The sequence below is a fragment of the Felis catus genome, chromosome X, assembly GCF_018350175.1.
Source record: "Felis catus isolate Fca126 chromosome X, F.catus_Fca126_mat1.0, whole genome shotgun sequence".
Taxonomy (NCBI): domain Eukaryota; kingdom Metazoa; phylum Chordata; class Mammalia; order Carnivora; family Felidae; genus Felis; species Felis catus.
In genome coordinates this window covers 43922041-43937645 of record NC_058386.1, presented here as the reverse complement: position 1 = coordinate 43937645, position 15605 = coordinate 43922041, and the positions used below count along the sequence as shown (strand labels likewise).

General features: G+C 42.4%; 1 protein-coding gene across 3 annotated transcripts in view; it reads left to right on the top strand.

Moving 5' to 3' along the window:
• Positions 1-11665, top strand: part of SHROOM4 (shroom family member 4) — a 268891-nt gene extending 257226 nt beyond the window's left edge. For all 3 annotated transcript variants that reach the window (XM_019823826.3, XM_045050331.1, XM_045050330.1), the window contains 4 exons: positions 1699-1848; positions 2721-2901; positions 7611-7880; positions 9171-11665. In XM_019823826.3, coding sequence (XP_019679385.3) covers positions 1699-1848; positions 2721-2901; positions 7611-7880; positions 9171-9440 — 871 coding nt within the window. In that variant the 3' untranslated portion in view covers positions 9441-11665. The remainder of the gene's footprint in view (positions 1-1698; positions 1849-2720; positions 2902-7610; positions 7881-9170) is intronic.
• Positions 11666-15605: the final 3940 nt, after the last annotated feature.

Sequence of the window (15605 nt, the reverse complement as noted above, 5' to 3'; positions counted from 1 at the left end):
CCTGTCTAGGCACCTCCCCTGCTTGTGTGCTCTCTCTCTCTTTCTCTCTCAAGAATAAATAAACATTAAATTTTGTTTTAAAAAAAGGCTTTGTAAAGGGAGAAGTGTTAGAACAAGTAGATACATATTTTGAACCTAAAGTTCAAAAAAACCCAAAGACATCCTAATTTCAGCCAAGTCATACCAGAGTGTCTCTGTAACCCACCTACTATTCAGTTAGAAAACACTATGATACATGTAGGATCAGGTTAGTGAAATTTCCAAGTGTTGCTTAAGTCTCAAAACTGGTTCAAGTATAGGTATAGTTTGCTTCCTGAACTCCATGCATTTCCTCTCAGTGCTCTGCAGAAGGAATCTGATTTTTGCTTCAATGTTCATTATCAACTGCAGAATGTTCTCAAAGATCTCCTGTACCCCCTGCCCTATTAGTGGAGATTATGAGGAAAGGAACACTAGGACATATGGTGCCTAATATGATACACTGTAATATGGTGCAGGGCTGTGTCTGCTGTGAACTCAGTCTATAATTAGCACATCCTTTTAAAAATATTTCCAGGTGTTTTTTTTTAATTTTTTAATGTTTATTTTTGAGAGTGAGAGCAAGATGGAGCATGAGTGGGGGAGGGGCAGAGAGAGGGAGACACACCATCTGAAACAGGCTCCAGGCTCTGAGCTGTCAGCAGAGTGAACCGTGAGATCATGACCTGAGCTGAAGTCAGATGCTTAACTGACTGAGCCACCCAGGTTCATCAAAATACATATACATATATATACATATATATATTTCCAGTTTTACTGAGATATAATTGACATACAGCCACATCCTTTTTCCTCTTAATTCTGTGTTTCTAGTAACTTCTGAGTCAGAACTCTCACACATACCCTAAATATATTTTTCTTGTAAGTAAGAATTCCCTAAGTTCATACATTCATATTCCCTCCAGAATGTTCTCTTGTCTGCTAATATAGATATAGTCCAGCCAGAAAAGCCCTTACATGCAAAGTTTTATATTATATCAAGTTGTCCCTTTGGCAATATAGCATTATGGCTAAAAACATAGATTCTGGAGTTAGCTTACCTAGGTCTAAATCCTGGATCTGTCATTTACTGGCTGGTGACGTTGGTGAACTCACTCTCCCTCTCAGTTCTCATGTTCCTTATCTATAAAATGGTTGTCATGAGCATTAAATTTTATAGATATATCTACACACACATACACACCCACACACACACACATATCTTAAGACAGCTTCCAGGGCATGGTAAGCATTATGTGAATATTAGCTAGTATTGCTCGTCTATTAGTGTTATTAGCTTAAAAACCTACATGTAAAATGAATACCTCAGATGAGCAATATTGGCATGTCCAAGTTTCTTTTGTGTGATGAATTAGAAGACAGCATAGCATGAATCAGTAAATAGCTGTGGAGCCTTTTAACCATTATTTTTGACCTTTATCTAAGAGCTGCAAGTAGCTGCGAAAATGACTAATGAGTTACTCCTATTTTTCCTTTCAGACAACTAGAGGTTAGCAAAGGTGCAGTGACACAGACAGGTGGAGGGTAGAGGTGGCTGGTAGGCAACAAGAATATACTGGGGGGTTGGCCTCCTTCTCACATAAACCATGGGTGGAATTACTTGCCCTTCCATCACTGAAACCTGACATTGAAGCTTTTCTATTTCCTTCCTCACACCAGACCAGAAGCCTTGATGGCAGAAGAGTCCAAACCCAAGCCAGCATGGAGCCAGAGCTACTTCTTTCCTGAGGAGCAGTTATCTTTCATGGGCTGGAGCTCTGAGAAGCAGCACCTCAGTCCCATGGGCTTCAGTGAATCCAAGACAACAGGGTCTGCCATTCCACTTGTCAAGCCCCTGGGTGCCACTGGTCCCATTTTTTCCCCATTTCATTCTGCAACCATGGAGGATACTGGGGCCACTGGGGATATGCCAGAAGTGGAGAGATCCTATCCCTTCCCAGACCAAAGGCCTGCCTCACAGGCAGTCTCACAAGAGCTCATGAGATATGTGGTAGGCCGTGACAAGTCCCTGGCACGGGTCTTAACCCCGGCTTCCAACATGGTGACCACTGCTGAGGTCATGGGTGACCTCTTTGCTGTGGGAGATCTGCAGTGGAGGGGCCATTTCAAGCAGGAGTGGCACCATCAGGAAAGAAGAAATGATGAGAGTGTCCAGGAAAGCCACAGGGCGCTTTTGTAAGCAAGCCGACTAGATAGAGCAGAAGCAGGTGGGGATCTGGGATGGGTAGGAGGGAGGTCAGCAGTCTTGGAGGATGAAGAGGTAAGGTCTCAGCCATATCCCTATCACCGCCTCCTTCCCTGGGGATTCATACACTGGGGCCATAAACCCATGGGCATCATGGAAGATCAGAAGCCCAGAACTTTGGGGACCTGCCAGTTTTTCTGGATCTTAGTGGGGTGATGAACAAACCAAATCATCTCTAAAGAAGTCCCCCTACCTATGAAAGTCAGGGGCATAGAAATAGCCTCCCAAGTTCTCAAAGTTGGCCTTGACTTGGCTTCTAGGTAATCTTCATGTGGCCTGTTTACGTTTCAACAGTGCTTCCTGGTCCATTATTTCCTTATTTCATAGCTCCATTGGTGAAGCAGGGTCCCATTTTTACAAATGGGGAAATCAAGAAGCAGAAAGGTCAAGAGCCTCTCAGCAGAAGTGCTCAAATGGTCATTCTTTGTTTCCACAGACAAGAGTTTCAGCACTTCTCACCTCCTCCAGGGGCCCCAGGGATCCCCACCTCTTACTCAGCTTATTACAATATTTCGGTGGCCAAGGCAGAGCTGTTGAACAAGTTGAAAGACCAACCTGAGATGGCAGAGACTGGCCTGGGAGAGGAAGAAGTTGACCATGAACTGGCTCAAAAAAAGGTGACATTTTTTTATATGACTTAGATTTTCAGCATTTAGTTTAAGTATCTGGAAGTTGACCTGTCCTCTACGCTTCTCCAGAACAACTTGGTATATTCCCATATTTTCAGTATGGAAATCAAATAGCTTCTCTGTGTTTCTCAGAAATGTTTCTCCAGTCTCCTTTTGACCCAGAAAATACTAGTAATAATAGTAGTAGAAATCATAATCATCATCACTGTGTCTCTTGAATCTTTAAAATAATTTGACAACGATCCCCTTTTTGCTGGTTGAGAGGATTAGGTTGCCCAGGGTTACAGACTAAGTGGTAGATCTAGGACTTGAAGTCAAGACTGTCTCACTTTCTACTTTATCATGACATCCCCCTCTGAAATAAGCCAGCCTTGCAAGTAACTCACCTCCCGTGGCACATCAGAGTTTTTGCCAATGAGTTCTAACCAATCCAGGCACTGACTGTATTCTCTGTAACTTTCTGGGAGATGGAATAGATTGACTAAGCAAGAGAAGGAGAAATTATGGCCTGGTAAACTTTAGTATTTATTTTCAAGAATAATCAATAATTTCTTAAAAGCACTAGAATGATCAACAGAAATTATGTTGTTCTGAAGCCTACCCATTCTTCCTCTAAGCATCACTAGGCTGGTTTTCTTTTTTTCTTTTTTTTTCAATATATGAAGTTTATTGTCAAATTGGTTTCCATACAACACCCAGTGCTCATCCCAAAAGGTGCCCTCCTCAATACCCATCACCCACCCTCCCCTCCCTCCCACCCCCCATCAACCCTCAGTTTGTTCTCAGTTTTTAACAGTCTCTTATGCTTTGGCTCTCTTCCATCTAACCTCTTTTTTTTTTTCCTTCCCCTCCCCCATGGGTTTCTGTTAAGTTTCTCAGGATCCACATAAGAGTGAAACCATATGGTATCTGTCTTTCTCTGTATGGCTTATTTCACATGGATGGAACTGGAGAGTGTTATGCTAGGCTGGTTTTCTAATCAAATTCCTGGAATCACTTTGCCCTCCCTGTACTTACCCATTTTATTTCATAAGCAAATAGGATTTCCATGGCAACCCCAAAGGCCCAATTTGCCACTTTGTGGACAACTGAACTCAACATAAAATTGCTCCTCTGCCCATAATTTTCATTCAGGATGTGACCTGTAGGAAAACTGAAGGCCATTTGCAAGAGACCCCACCACCACTTTCAAATCTGAAGCAAAATGTCAGGGAAGTAATTGAAATCATGGTGGTATCAAAGTTTTATTGATCCAGATGCCTACCTCCTTGGATTCCGTGTTCCCTGAGCATGGCAAGGCTGCTCCCAGCTTACTCAGGACCTTTCTTTAGGAGCAAACCTAATAAGAGTCTGACCAGGAAAAGAGAAAAATGACCAGAAATGGCAAAGGACAGAACAGCAGATAGTGATTTGAAGTGATTATCAGGGTGGGGCGGGGGGGGGGGGGGGGGGGGGGGGGGGGGGGGAGGGGGCGAGGGGGAGGGGCGGCTAAGACAGTTTTTGTCTCTGAGGACAGGTGAAGAAGGTCACCTATTTGCAATATCCTAGAAAAGCAACTCAACTCAAACAGGGTCTGTGATGACTCCTCAGATCTATCCAGTACACTTTCTCCAGGGTTGAAGTTCAGGTTGCAAAGCCCAGGTGCCAAGAAACAAAGGGTTCTCTTTTCTTGCATCCTTCTAGATCTTGGGAACTGAAGAGCTGGGGTGGGTAGGTGATTTTCCAAGTTGACTGGCCCCCACCCCTCCCTTGACCCTGGCACTGACTTTTGTTTGGGAGAGCAGAGGGTAGGTATATAACTGGGAGTCTTTGGTATCTAATTGTGTTGCCTTGTTTCTATCATTGATTCCTAATTCCTAGTAGGTTTTAGAATTTCCCCTAAATGTAAACCTATGACACTTCAGATTTAAGATCATGGTGATCTCCTGACCTTTGGCCAGTTCTGAAATATGATAATAGGCCCTGGACCCAGATCAGGCTCTCTTGGTCTTGGTCACCTTGGACATGTCTAAATAGCTTACTAGAAAGGAGCACATGCTAGAAAACTACAAACCTATGTATGGTCCCAGAGTACCTGGGAAGGAATAATAATAAAACAAGCACTGAAGCAGACTTCAGTATATACATACAAGATACAGAATACTATTGTAAGCATGTAACCTGTATTAGAACAATACTATGAGGTAGGTGCTATTGTTGTCCTATTTTTTAGATGGGGAAATTGAGGGGCACCTGGGTGACTCAGTCTGTTGAGCCTGACTCCAACTTAGGTAATGATCTTGTGGTTTGTGAGTTTGAGCCCCGTGTCGGGCTCTATGCTGACAGCTCAGATCTTGGAGCCTGTTTCAGATTCTGTGTCTCCCTCTCTCTCTGCCATTCCCCTGCTCATGCTCTCTCTCTCTCTCCCTCTCTCACTCTCTTTCTCACTCCCTCTCTCTGTCTGTCTCTAAAAAATGAATAAACATTAAAAAAGTTAGATGGGGAAATTGAGTCACAGAAAGGTTGAGTAATTTGCTCAAGGTCACACCAGTGCTTTGTGGCAGAACTAGGGTTCAAGCCCAAGTAGTTCTTGCACTAGAGTTCATGCTCTTAACCATGATGCGATGCTTGATCTGCTGGGGCAGGTCAATTCTCGTTAGGACTTTGCAGTAGACAATCATCTATTATCTCAGAGTGCCTGGTAATAATAATAATAACAATAGCAGCAGCAGCAGCATCCACTCTACCACACTACCTTCCTGGGAGTGGAGTTCCAGAACTGGTTATACCTACAGGGAAGACAAATCAGAAGACACAGGCAGTGCTTCCCTTAAGAAACTTACCATCAATAAGAGAGGGATCAGACGTACCCACATGAAACAGGGAATGAGCCACTTCAAATTACACTATAGGTCCTATTTCTGAAAGGCAGGAGAGTTCAGAAAAGAAAGACATTATTAAGGGAAGCAGAAGCTTCCAGCAGGGAGGGTGGGAGCAAAGCTGGGCTCTGAAGAAAGAATGGGAATAGCCAAAGTGAAGGAAGAGTTTGAGAGCAGATAGAACTGCATGATGCAAATCAGGAACACCAGGGTGAGTGTGGTGAACACAGAGGAGAACGAGAAGCTAATCATGAAAGTTTTGGAGCCCTGAGATTGGAATGGTAGGGCAGGGCCAGACTGAATAATAACAATAGCAGCCAGCCTTGATTAAACACTTAGTCCATGTTAAGCCCTTTGCATGCATCATGTCGTTCAGTCCTTATTACAGTTCAGCGAAGTGGGTACTACAATTTGTACCCACTTTTCAGATAAAGAAAGTAAAACACTGTGAGACATTCACACATGTCACACAGCCAGGAAGTTGGCAGAGCTAGTAGTCCAAGCTAGTCATTGGGACTTCAGAACTTACAGTCTTAACCAAAAGGCCTCAGAGGCCAAATGGAGGGAGGGAAGGAAGATCTGGCACAGTGTCATACACACCAGAGGTACTTCAGTGGATTGAAGGGGAATGAATGAAGACATAGGCAAATATTTGACAATACTTTTCCAAACTATGCTCTCACAAGCATTCCAGTTCCTGTTTATTAAATAGTCTCTTTTCCAAAGAAGACATCCAGGTGGCTAACAGACACATGAAAAGATGCTCAACATCACTCATCATCAGGGAAATATAAATCAAAACTCCAATGAGATACCATCTCACACCTGTCAGAATGGCTAACATTAACAACTCAGGCAACAACAGGTGTTGGTGAGGATGCAGAGAAAGAGGATCCTTTTCACACTGTTGGTAGGAATGCAAACTGGTGCAGCCATTCTGGAAAACAATGTGGAGGTTCCTCAAAAAGTTAAAAATAGAACTACCCTATGACCCAGCAATTGCACTACTAGGTATTGATCCAAAGAATACAAAAATGCTGATTCAAAGGGTCACACGCACCCCAATGTTTATAGCAGTGCTATCAACAATAGTCAAATTATGGAGAGAACCCAAACAAATGTCCACTGACTGGCTAATGGATAAAGAAGATGTGGGGTGTGTGTGTGTGTGTGTGTGTGTGTGTGTGTGTGTACAGTGTTCAAAAGGATGAAATCTTGCCATTTGCAACAATGTGGATGGAACTATAGTGTATTATTTTAAGTGAAATAAATCATAGAAAGATAAATATCATATGATTTCACTCATATGTGGAATTTAAGAAACACAACAGATGAACATAGGGGAAGGGAAGGAAAAATAAGATAAAAAGAAAGGGAGGCAAACCATAAGATACTCTTAACTACAGAGAACAAACTGAAGGTTGCTGGTGGGGATGTTGGGTAGGGGGATATATACATACATATATGCTGGTTCAAATTTATTTTGAAAATACAGATTTCAGTAAGTATAAATTAAACAAGACTAAGCTATTAAAAAATAGTCTCAGCAAGTGTTTATTAAGTTACATCTGGCAAATGAGAATTAGCCCATGGGTATCACTTATCTAATGCCAAGAAGTTTGGTGGTGACTGACTCCTGCAAGATATGAAGAGATGAGAGGGAGGGTGGCTATTCAAAAAACTTGAATTTCTCATGACTTGCTTGGGTTTCCTTTGTTTCTGGTAATGGGTAGAGCCTGCCATCTGTTCCATGGATCCCAAAACAGAGGTTACAAGCACAGATCAGTTTCTGTCAGTCCCCATTCTCATCCTTTGCCTTCTCCTGTTTATTTCTCCTAGATACAGCTTATTGAAAGCATTGGCAGAAAACTGTCGGTCCTGCGGGAAGCCCAGCGAGGACTGCTAGAGGACATCAGTGCCAATTCTGCCCTTGGGGAGGAGGTGGAGGCCAACCTGAAAGCTGTCTGTAAATCCAATGAGTTTGAAAAATACCGCTTGTTTATCGGGGACCTGGACAAAGTGGTCAACCTGTTGCTGTCACTCTCTGGACGACTAGCCCGGGTGGAGAATGCTCTCAACAGCATTGATTCAGAAGCTAGCCAGGAGAAGGTAGAGTTGGGGTCTCTGGGGTATAGATGGAGGTAAATGCCATTGGCTTCTTCTCAGGGCCCCCTCTTTCAAGTTTGGCTTGTCTTGGAGACAGTAAAGGATAATGTTAAGAGTGGGGGCACTGGCTTTTAAGTGCCTTGCAATTCTGGCTCTACCAGTAATTAGCTATGTGACTATGGGCAGCTTACTTAACCGTACTCTACCTCAGTCTCTTCAAAAATGGGGTGAACACACTACCTAACTCATGGGATTGTGAGAATTAAATTAGTCCACAGTAATTACTTAAAACAGGTCCTGGAATAGGGTAAACACTGAATCAGTTCTAGTTGCCAGTAGTAGTAGTAGCAGTAGTAGTGGTGGTGGTGGTATTGATAGTGATAGTGGTAGTAATAGTAGTAATGGCGGTGGTGGTATTGATGGCAATAGTGGTAATAATAGTATTAGTGGTATTTGTACCGATGGTGGTAGTAATAGTAGTAGTAGCAATAGTGGTGTGGGTATTGGCAGTGATAGTGGTAATAAAGCAGTAGTGGTGGTGGTAGTGGCATTGGTGGTGATAGCAGTAATAGTAGTAGTAGTGGTATTGGTACTGATGGTGGTAGTAATAGTAGTAGAATAGTGGTGGGGGTATTGGTGGTCATAATGGTGGTAGTAGTAGTACTAGTACTAGTACTAGCAGTGGTAGTAGCAGCAGCAGCAATTTTACCTCACTTTCTTTCTGAGTTAGAGGAAGAGATCTCACCAAGTAGTTGAAATTGGGAGTCTGTCATTTTCATGGGTTGGGCCACACTGTGTACATTCCAGAACCAAACCTACATCACCTTTCCATATACAAGTGGTTTGGGATACAAATTTGAATCCACAATAAGAAGCACTCAGGCATGTGCATACACACACAGACACATACACTCACACATGTACACCCACACAGAGACACATACCATCTTGAAAGCACTGTCATAGTGATACCTATTCTCCAGGTGGAAGGGGTCTGAGCTGGCTTTGTCAGAGCCTTCCCCCACCCTAACCCCAGGGGTGGTCCATGGATTAAAGACAGCTTAGAGATGGAAAGAGGTGAATGCATGTAGCCCCGCCCAGTATCACTGTTGTGTTTATCCTCCCCCTGCCATAGCACAGAAGAGCTTTTGCCTGAAGGTGGACTTCAGGGCAGGAAATATAGGACTGATCAGTTAACAGAGTGGGGAGCTGCTGTGCTCCACTGTGGAGCAGTGAGTTAGGGAGATGACTAGTAACCGGGATGGCTCTTAATTGGTCTATCTGATTCCCCAGTTGGTGCTGATAGAGAAGAAGCAGCAGCTGACAGGGCAGTTGGCAGATGCCAAGGAGCTGAAGGAGCATGTGGACCGCCGGGAGAAGTTGGTGTTTGGCATGGTCTCCCGCTACCTGCCTCAGGACCAGCTCCAAGATTACCAGCACTTTGTGAAGATGAAATCTGCTCTCATCATCGAACAGCGAGAGCTGGAAGAGAAAATTAAGCTTGGGGAAGAACAGCTCAAATGTCTCAGGGAGAGCCTACTCCTGGGGCCCAGCAATTTCTAATTCTACCAGCAGACTGTCACACCATCCCTGCCCAGCCACAACGGGAAGTGCTTTCAGTCTTCATTAGCAGTTTGTTAGCAAGTAGATAGCAGTTTAGTTAGCAGTTTGTTCCATATCCTCTACCTTGGACATCTCTCACTGCCCCTTACCTAGCATTGCTCCCAACCAGCTAGGAGTTCCTGAGGAGGCCCCCAAGCCTTTACTCTAGGGAATAGATACAAGAGCTAGGAGCTGCCTGCAGCAAAGGGTGATCATACAACCACACTCCCCTTCCCACGGTTTGCACAGGCAAGTGCTCACCACACACAGAACCAACAAAGTGCCTTCATTCTTCTTGGTCCAAGGACTGCAAAGACACCATGCACTCACCACCCACCCATGCCCCAATCAGCCTCTCAAGGCTCAGAGAGAAGCTGCCTGTGCAGCTCCATTCTGCCCAAGGCTCAAAGCCCAGCCATTTCCCACAGAGATCTGGCTGTCTTGAGAGCATCACTTCCCACCAGTTTAAGGGCCTCACCTAAGCTTTACAGTGGGAAGCACAGAAGGAGAAATTACACTAAACAGAATGTGAGCAAAGATTGGGAATCCCTAGGTGCCCTGCCGAAGCTAGGTTTAAACAAATGGGCTCCACCCCCACTGGCCCCAGCATCTGGTTGAGGGGGAAGAGGCCTACTCCAACTAGTGTGGCCCTCCTCCTGTCCTCATACTTCTGGCTTACCACTTACTGTTCCATCTTGCCTTTTCATTGCCAGTGGTCACCGGTGCCTACCTTAAGGGCTTCACACTATGGACCATTAATAGCTCTACTAAAGCTGACTTCTGGATACCCATTTCATTATTGGGGTGAGGGGTTCTTTGTTGTATTTTAAATGGCCTTTTGATTTTATTTATTTTTATTTTTTGATTTATTTTTTTCCTTTTGTAACTAATAAGGTGAGAAGAGGGGAGGTGGAAAGGGAAAAGGAACCCTAGAAGGAAAGCGTGTTCTGCAGATCAACCTGGATTCACCATGGCTAGATGAGGGAATGCCAAGGCCTTGAATTCTTACCACCAAACACTACAAGTGTCTAAGAAAGGAGTTCTCACCTTGAACTTAATTTACTATGGCCTGGCCCTATACTAAAGTCAGCAATGACCATAAGCTTAGCATTCCCCAATGGATTTCAGTTTTTTACTTATTTTTTCTCAAAACCAAAGATATCCAAAACTGACAAAAGTTCATCACCCATTTTTCTACTATCTCCCATCTAAGGAAATGGGTATAAGTGAACTCAGGAGGAGATCCCTCTATCTCACAATTGCTTTCTCAGCCTGTGGCCTGACTCAGGGAACTGAAAGTCATGGTAGCTGGAAGCTCCAGCCAGGGCCAGCCCCCCAGAGCAAATTATGATCCAGCCAGGATCTTAGGCACACAAACAACTAATGCTGCTGTTGTTGCCAATTCCCTGACACCACTAGCCAGTTTCTGTCCTGGAAAATCCCTCAGGTGGGTGATGGCAGGAAGGGAATTGCGGCCAAACTCTGGCTTGTTATCCAGCTCAATTCCCCATTCCTTGCTCACTGGCACCCACGGTTCATATTGCACAGCTCTGCCCAACAAACCTGGGCATCTCTTCTAGTTACTGCTGAGTTCCTCAGGATCCTTGGAGGTTAACTGTAGCAGCAGGGATGCCTCATTCAACCAAAGGATTTGCCAAAGAACTTTGCTGCTGCTACAAATAGTGGTCTGTAGCTTCCGTTTCCTTTTCATTGTATTTGAAAACAATGGAAGAATCTTGGCCAGCAGGGTGTCCTGAGGGGGGCCCTTGGTATGCTCTTAGTACACTGCTGCTCTCAGAACCACTGTTAAAATGTCAACCTGCCATTCTCCCCTCAACTGGGGAAGTCTACCCTATTCACGAAGGCCGGTGGCTCCTAAAGGGCTAGGCTTACCCAAGCCACATTTGAGGAAGGTGGGGGAGTGCTATGAATAGAAGCTATGGTTGCCATCTTTTTTTTTTTCTTAAGCAGACTCTAGGATAAACAATGAGTAAGTTGAGACATCCTATATTGGGGGGTGAGGCCAATGTAGTCCATCATTCTAAGATTTTCTGGGGCCAGAATAGCTTTTTGGGAACACAGGCCGAGGGAAGAGTGGTCACTTGCCTGGGCATGATGACTGTAGTCTGGGTTTCTCTAGTCAGTGTTACATTGCTTGTATATTAAATTTCTCACACAAAAAAGTACTATTGATTGTATTATTTTTGTCCCTTATCCCACCTGAAATAAAAGTTGAAACCAGAACACAAGGATGCTCACTTTCACACAGAAGAAGGGTGGTTTCTAAAACAATATAATAACCACCAACCTATACTGAGCAGTGAAGCTTGGCAGACAGGTGAAGTACCAAAAGGGAACTAATGCCCTGCGTTGCTGAGGCAGCAGTGCCATCATGCCTCATAGTGCTTCAGAGCTGCGATGTGGTGTCTCTCCCCTGTTCTCATTTCCTGGGCTCAGCCCTCTTGCAAGGCCTGCCAGGGGTAAGCAGTTTGGAAGGCAAGCCAAGGGATTTCCCCAAAGACAATTCCTGGTCTTAATTTTTGCCCTCTCTCTTCAGATACTCATATAGGCCCCAGTGGGTAATAGGTTGATCTAGAGAGAGGAGTCAGTACAAGAGTTACTATCACTTGTCCCTTCTCACTCCCCCACCCCCACCTAGATAATTGAGTCTCAAGTCCCACCAGTTGCAGACCCAGCCAGGGTATAGTGGTAAATGCTCAAGGGGAACCTGAGAGAAAGAGGCAGACACACTAAAAGCTCTAGAGAGAGACTGGAAGCAGAGGAACTAAGAGGGTGAAAGACGAAAAGTTTTTTTCAAGGCCAGAGTCAGGTTCTGTTTTCCATTTAACCTCAAGTGTCAAAAAGCTGCCCTGGGCACTAGAGCCATAACCTTTAACCCCCCATCTCCCTGAAGGTGCTGCTCTGTCAGTAGTACCAAGTCCCAGATGGAGGAAGCTGGGCACATATATGGCCACTCCCTTCTGTCTGGAGCTTGGTGACTCCCACTGTCTTTGCCAAAGAAGTTGTCTATGCCAATAGTATTTCTGTAACAGCCTATTGTATTCTTGGAAGATTAGTAGATCTTTAGAGGGGGGTGGGGCAGGGGACAGTTTCTATAAAGAACCAGTGTTTATTGTACAACTGTTGGGGGTCATCTATGCCATGTTATTTTTCTGAATCTTATAGTTTCTGCAATTATGTCCTCCACCATTCCCTTCTTGGCTGACATTGATATATCTGCCAGATGGTCATCAAGGGTTATACTTCAATAAAAGGTGCTAAGGACAAAAAAAAAGAAATTATCTCACGTGTTTTGACTGAAGTGATGGAAATTCTCTAATATTCTGCTGAAAAATATTGGAAAACAATTTGGCCACATATCAATAATCCTTCATATGTAACTGTATAAACAGAGTCTTGCCCACATCCCTAAACTCTTACCCTGGCCCATTGGGGATAGCATTGATGCTATACCATTCATTATCCCCAGTAAAATAATTCAGAATTCAGGAAGACTCAACAAGTGTAATCTCAAGTATAGACCTCAGTAGTATACAGAGTGCACTTCTGGAGTCTAGCCTAATCAGAGAGCTGAGACACCTTCTACACCTCCTCCAATCTTGAGTTCTACTATCTTCTACCTAATAGTCCAGTCTTATACCTTCCTCTTAGCAACCTGGAAAACAAGGTTCTCACTGACCAGCTCTCTCTAAATAACCTCATTTAGACCCAAATGCACTCCAGGAACCAACTCTGACACTTAAAAGCCTACATTTTCCCTCAGTCTACACATTGTTTAAATTCCAACTGATCTCCTAGGTATCCAGTGTGGTAGAGTGGAAAGAGCCCAGCTTTGGCATTAAAGTGAAATGTGTTCAAATCCTGGTTTTGCCACTTATTATATGAACCTGGGTTATTTTTTCAACTTTTGAGTTCATTTTTTATCTATAAAATGGGAATAATAATATGTACCTTGCATAGTTGTGGCTTGAAAATAATAAATGAAAGTTACCAGCTGTCTACTGAGAAATGGTTAGAAAGGCAGAATCCCAGCTCCACCCCATGCCCACTAATAGTCTGCATTTTAACTAGATTCCCAGAGGATTTATATGTATATTAAAGGCTGAGAAGCACTAACCTATCATAAACTTAGTACATGGTAACAACCTAATATTCTAGTCCTGATTTATTCAATTCATTCTTTTCTACTCCCAGACATGATCTTCTCATGCTGCTCCCAACTACCTGCCTAAATGAGTTCAGCAACGTTGAGGATACAAGTTTGATACATAAAACCACTTGTGTCTCTACACACTAGTAATCAACAATTTGGAAACAAAATTAAGAAAACAATTCCATTTAAAAAATTATAAAAAGAAAATAAGGACACCTAGGTGGCTCAGTCCATTGAGCATCCAAGTCTTGATTTTGTCTCAGGTCATGATCTCATGGTTCTGAGATGGAGCCTCATGCTGACGGCACAGAGCCTGCTTGGGATGTTCTCTTCCTCTCTGTCTGCCCCTCCCCCACTCATGCACTCAAGCACATGTGCACTCTTTCTCTCTCTCAGAATAAACTTTTTTTTAATTATAAAAAGTAAAACAATTCCACTTACAATAGCATCAATAAGAACAAAACAGGAATACATTTAATGAAAGAAATGTAAGAATTTTATACTGAAAACTACAAAAATATTGTTGAAAAAAATTAAAATCTAAAAAAGTACTTAGACTAAAATCTATTTTAGATAACAATACTCCCCAAATTGATCTACACATTCAATCTGAAAGAATATTAGCTGTCTTTTTTGCATAAATTGAAAAGTCAAAACTAAAATTCATATGAAATTGCAAGGGACCCAGAATAGTCAAAACAATCTTTAAAAAGAACTTGGAGAACTCACACTTCTCAATTTCAAAACTTATTACAAAGCTACAGTAATCAAGACAGTATGGTACACATACAAGGGTAGACATGTAAATAAATAGAATATCATTGACAGTACAGAAATAAGCCCTATATTTATGATCAGTTAATTTTTGATAATGGTTCCAAGACAATAAAAAATAGAGAAAGAATAGTTTTTCAACAAATGATGGGGGGACAACTGGATATCCACATAGAAAAAAATAAAATTAGACTCCTTCCTTACAACACACAAAAATCAACTAAAAAGGGATTATAAACCTAAATGTAAGAATTACATTTACATGGGGTACCTGGGTAACTCGGTTAGGCATCCGACTTTGACTAAGGTCATGATCTCAAAGTTCATGGGTTCAGCCCTATGTCAGGCTCTGTGCTGACAGCTTAGAGCCTAGAGCCTGCTTCAGATTCTGTGTCTCCCTCTCTCTCTCTCTCTGCCTCTCCCCTGCTTGAGTTCCCTCTCTCAAAAATAAATAAATAAATAAATAAATAAATAAACAAATAAATAAAACATTTAAAGAATTACATTCACAAAAGAATTACAAAATGCTAAAAAGAAAACATGGGAATAAATCATGATACTGTGTTAGGCAATGATTACTTAGAACTCCAGAAGCACAAGTGGCAAAAGAAAATATAAATAAATTGGAGTACATTAAAAGTAAAAACTATGCTGCAAACAATATTACCAATAAAGTGAAAATATAATCCATATAATCAAAAAAATATTTACATATCATATATCTAATATTAGACTTTTATCTATAACATATAAAGAACTGTTACAACTCAATAATAAAAATAACCAAAAAATGGGCAAAGAATCAGAATAGACATTTCTACAAAGAATAATGTAAATGGGCAATAAGCATAGGCAAAGATGCTCAACACTGAAGAAATACAAATCAAAACAATGAGATACCACTTCATACACTATGATCAAAAAGACAATAAGAAGTGTTGGTGAGGATGCAGAGAAATTGAAACAGTCCTACATTGCTGGTCAGAATGTAAAATGTTGTGGCCACATTGGAAAACAATTTGGCAGTTCCTTAAAATGTTAAATACAGAGTTTCCATGTGATTTAGCATTCTTCTTCTAGACATATACCCAACAGAACTGAAAACAAGTGTTCAACTCATGCAGTAACCTCTTTGACATCAGCGATAGCAACTTTTTTCTTTTCTTTTTTTTTTTTTT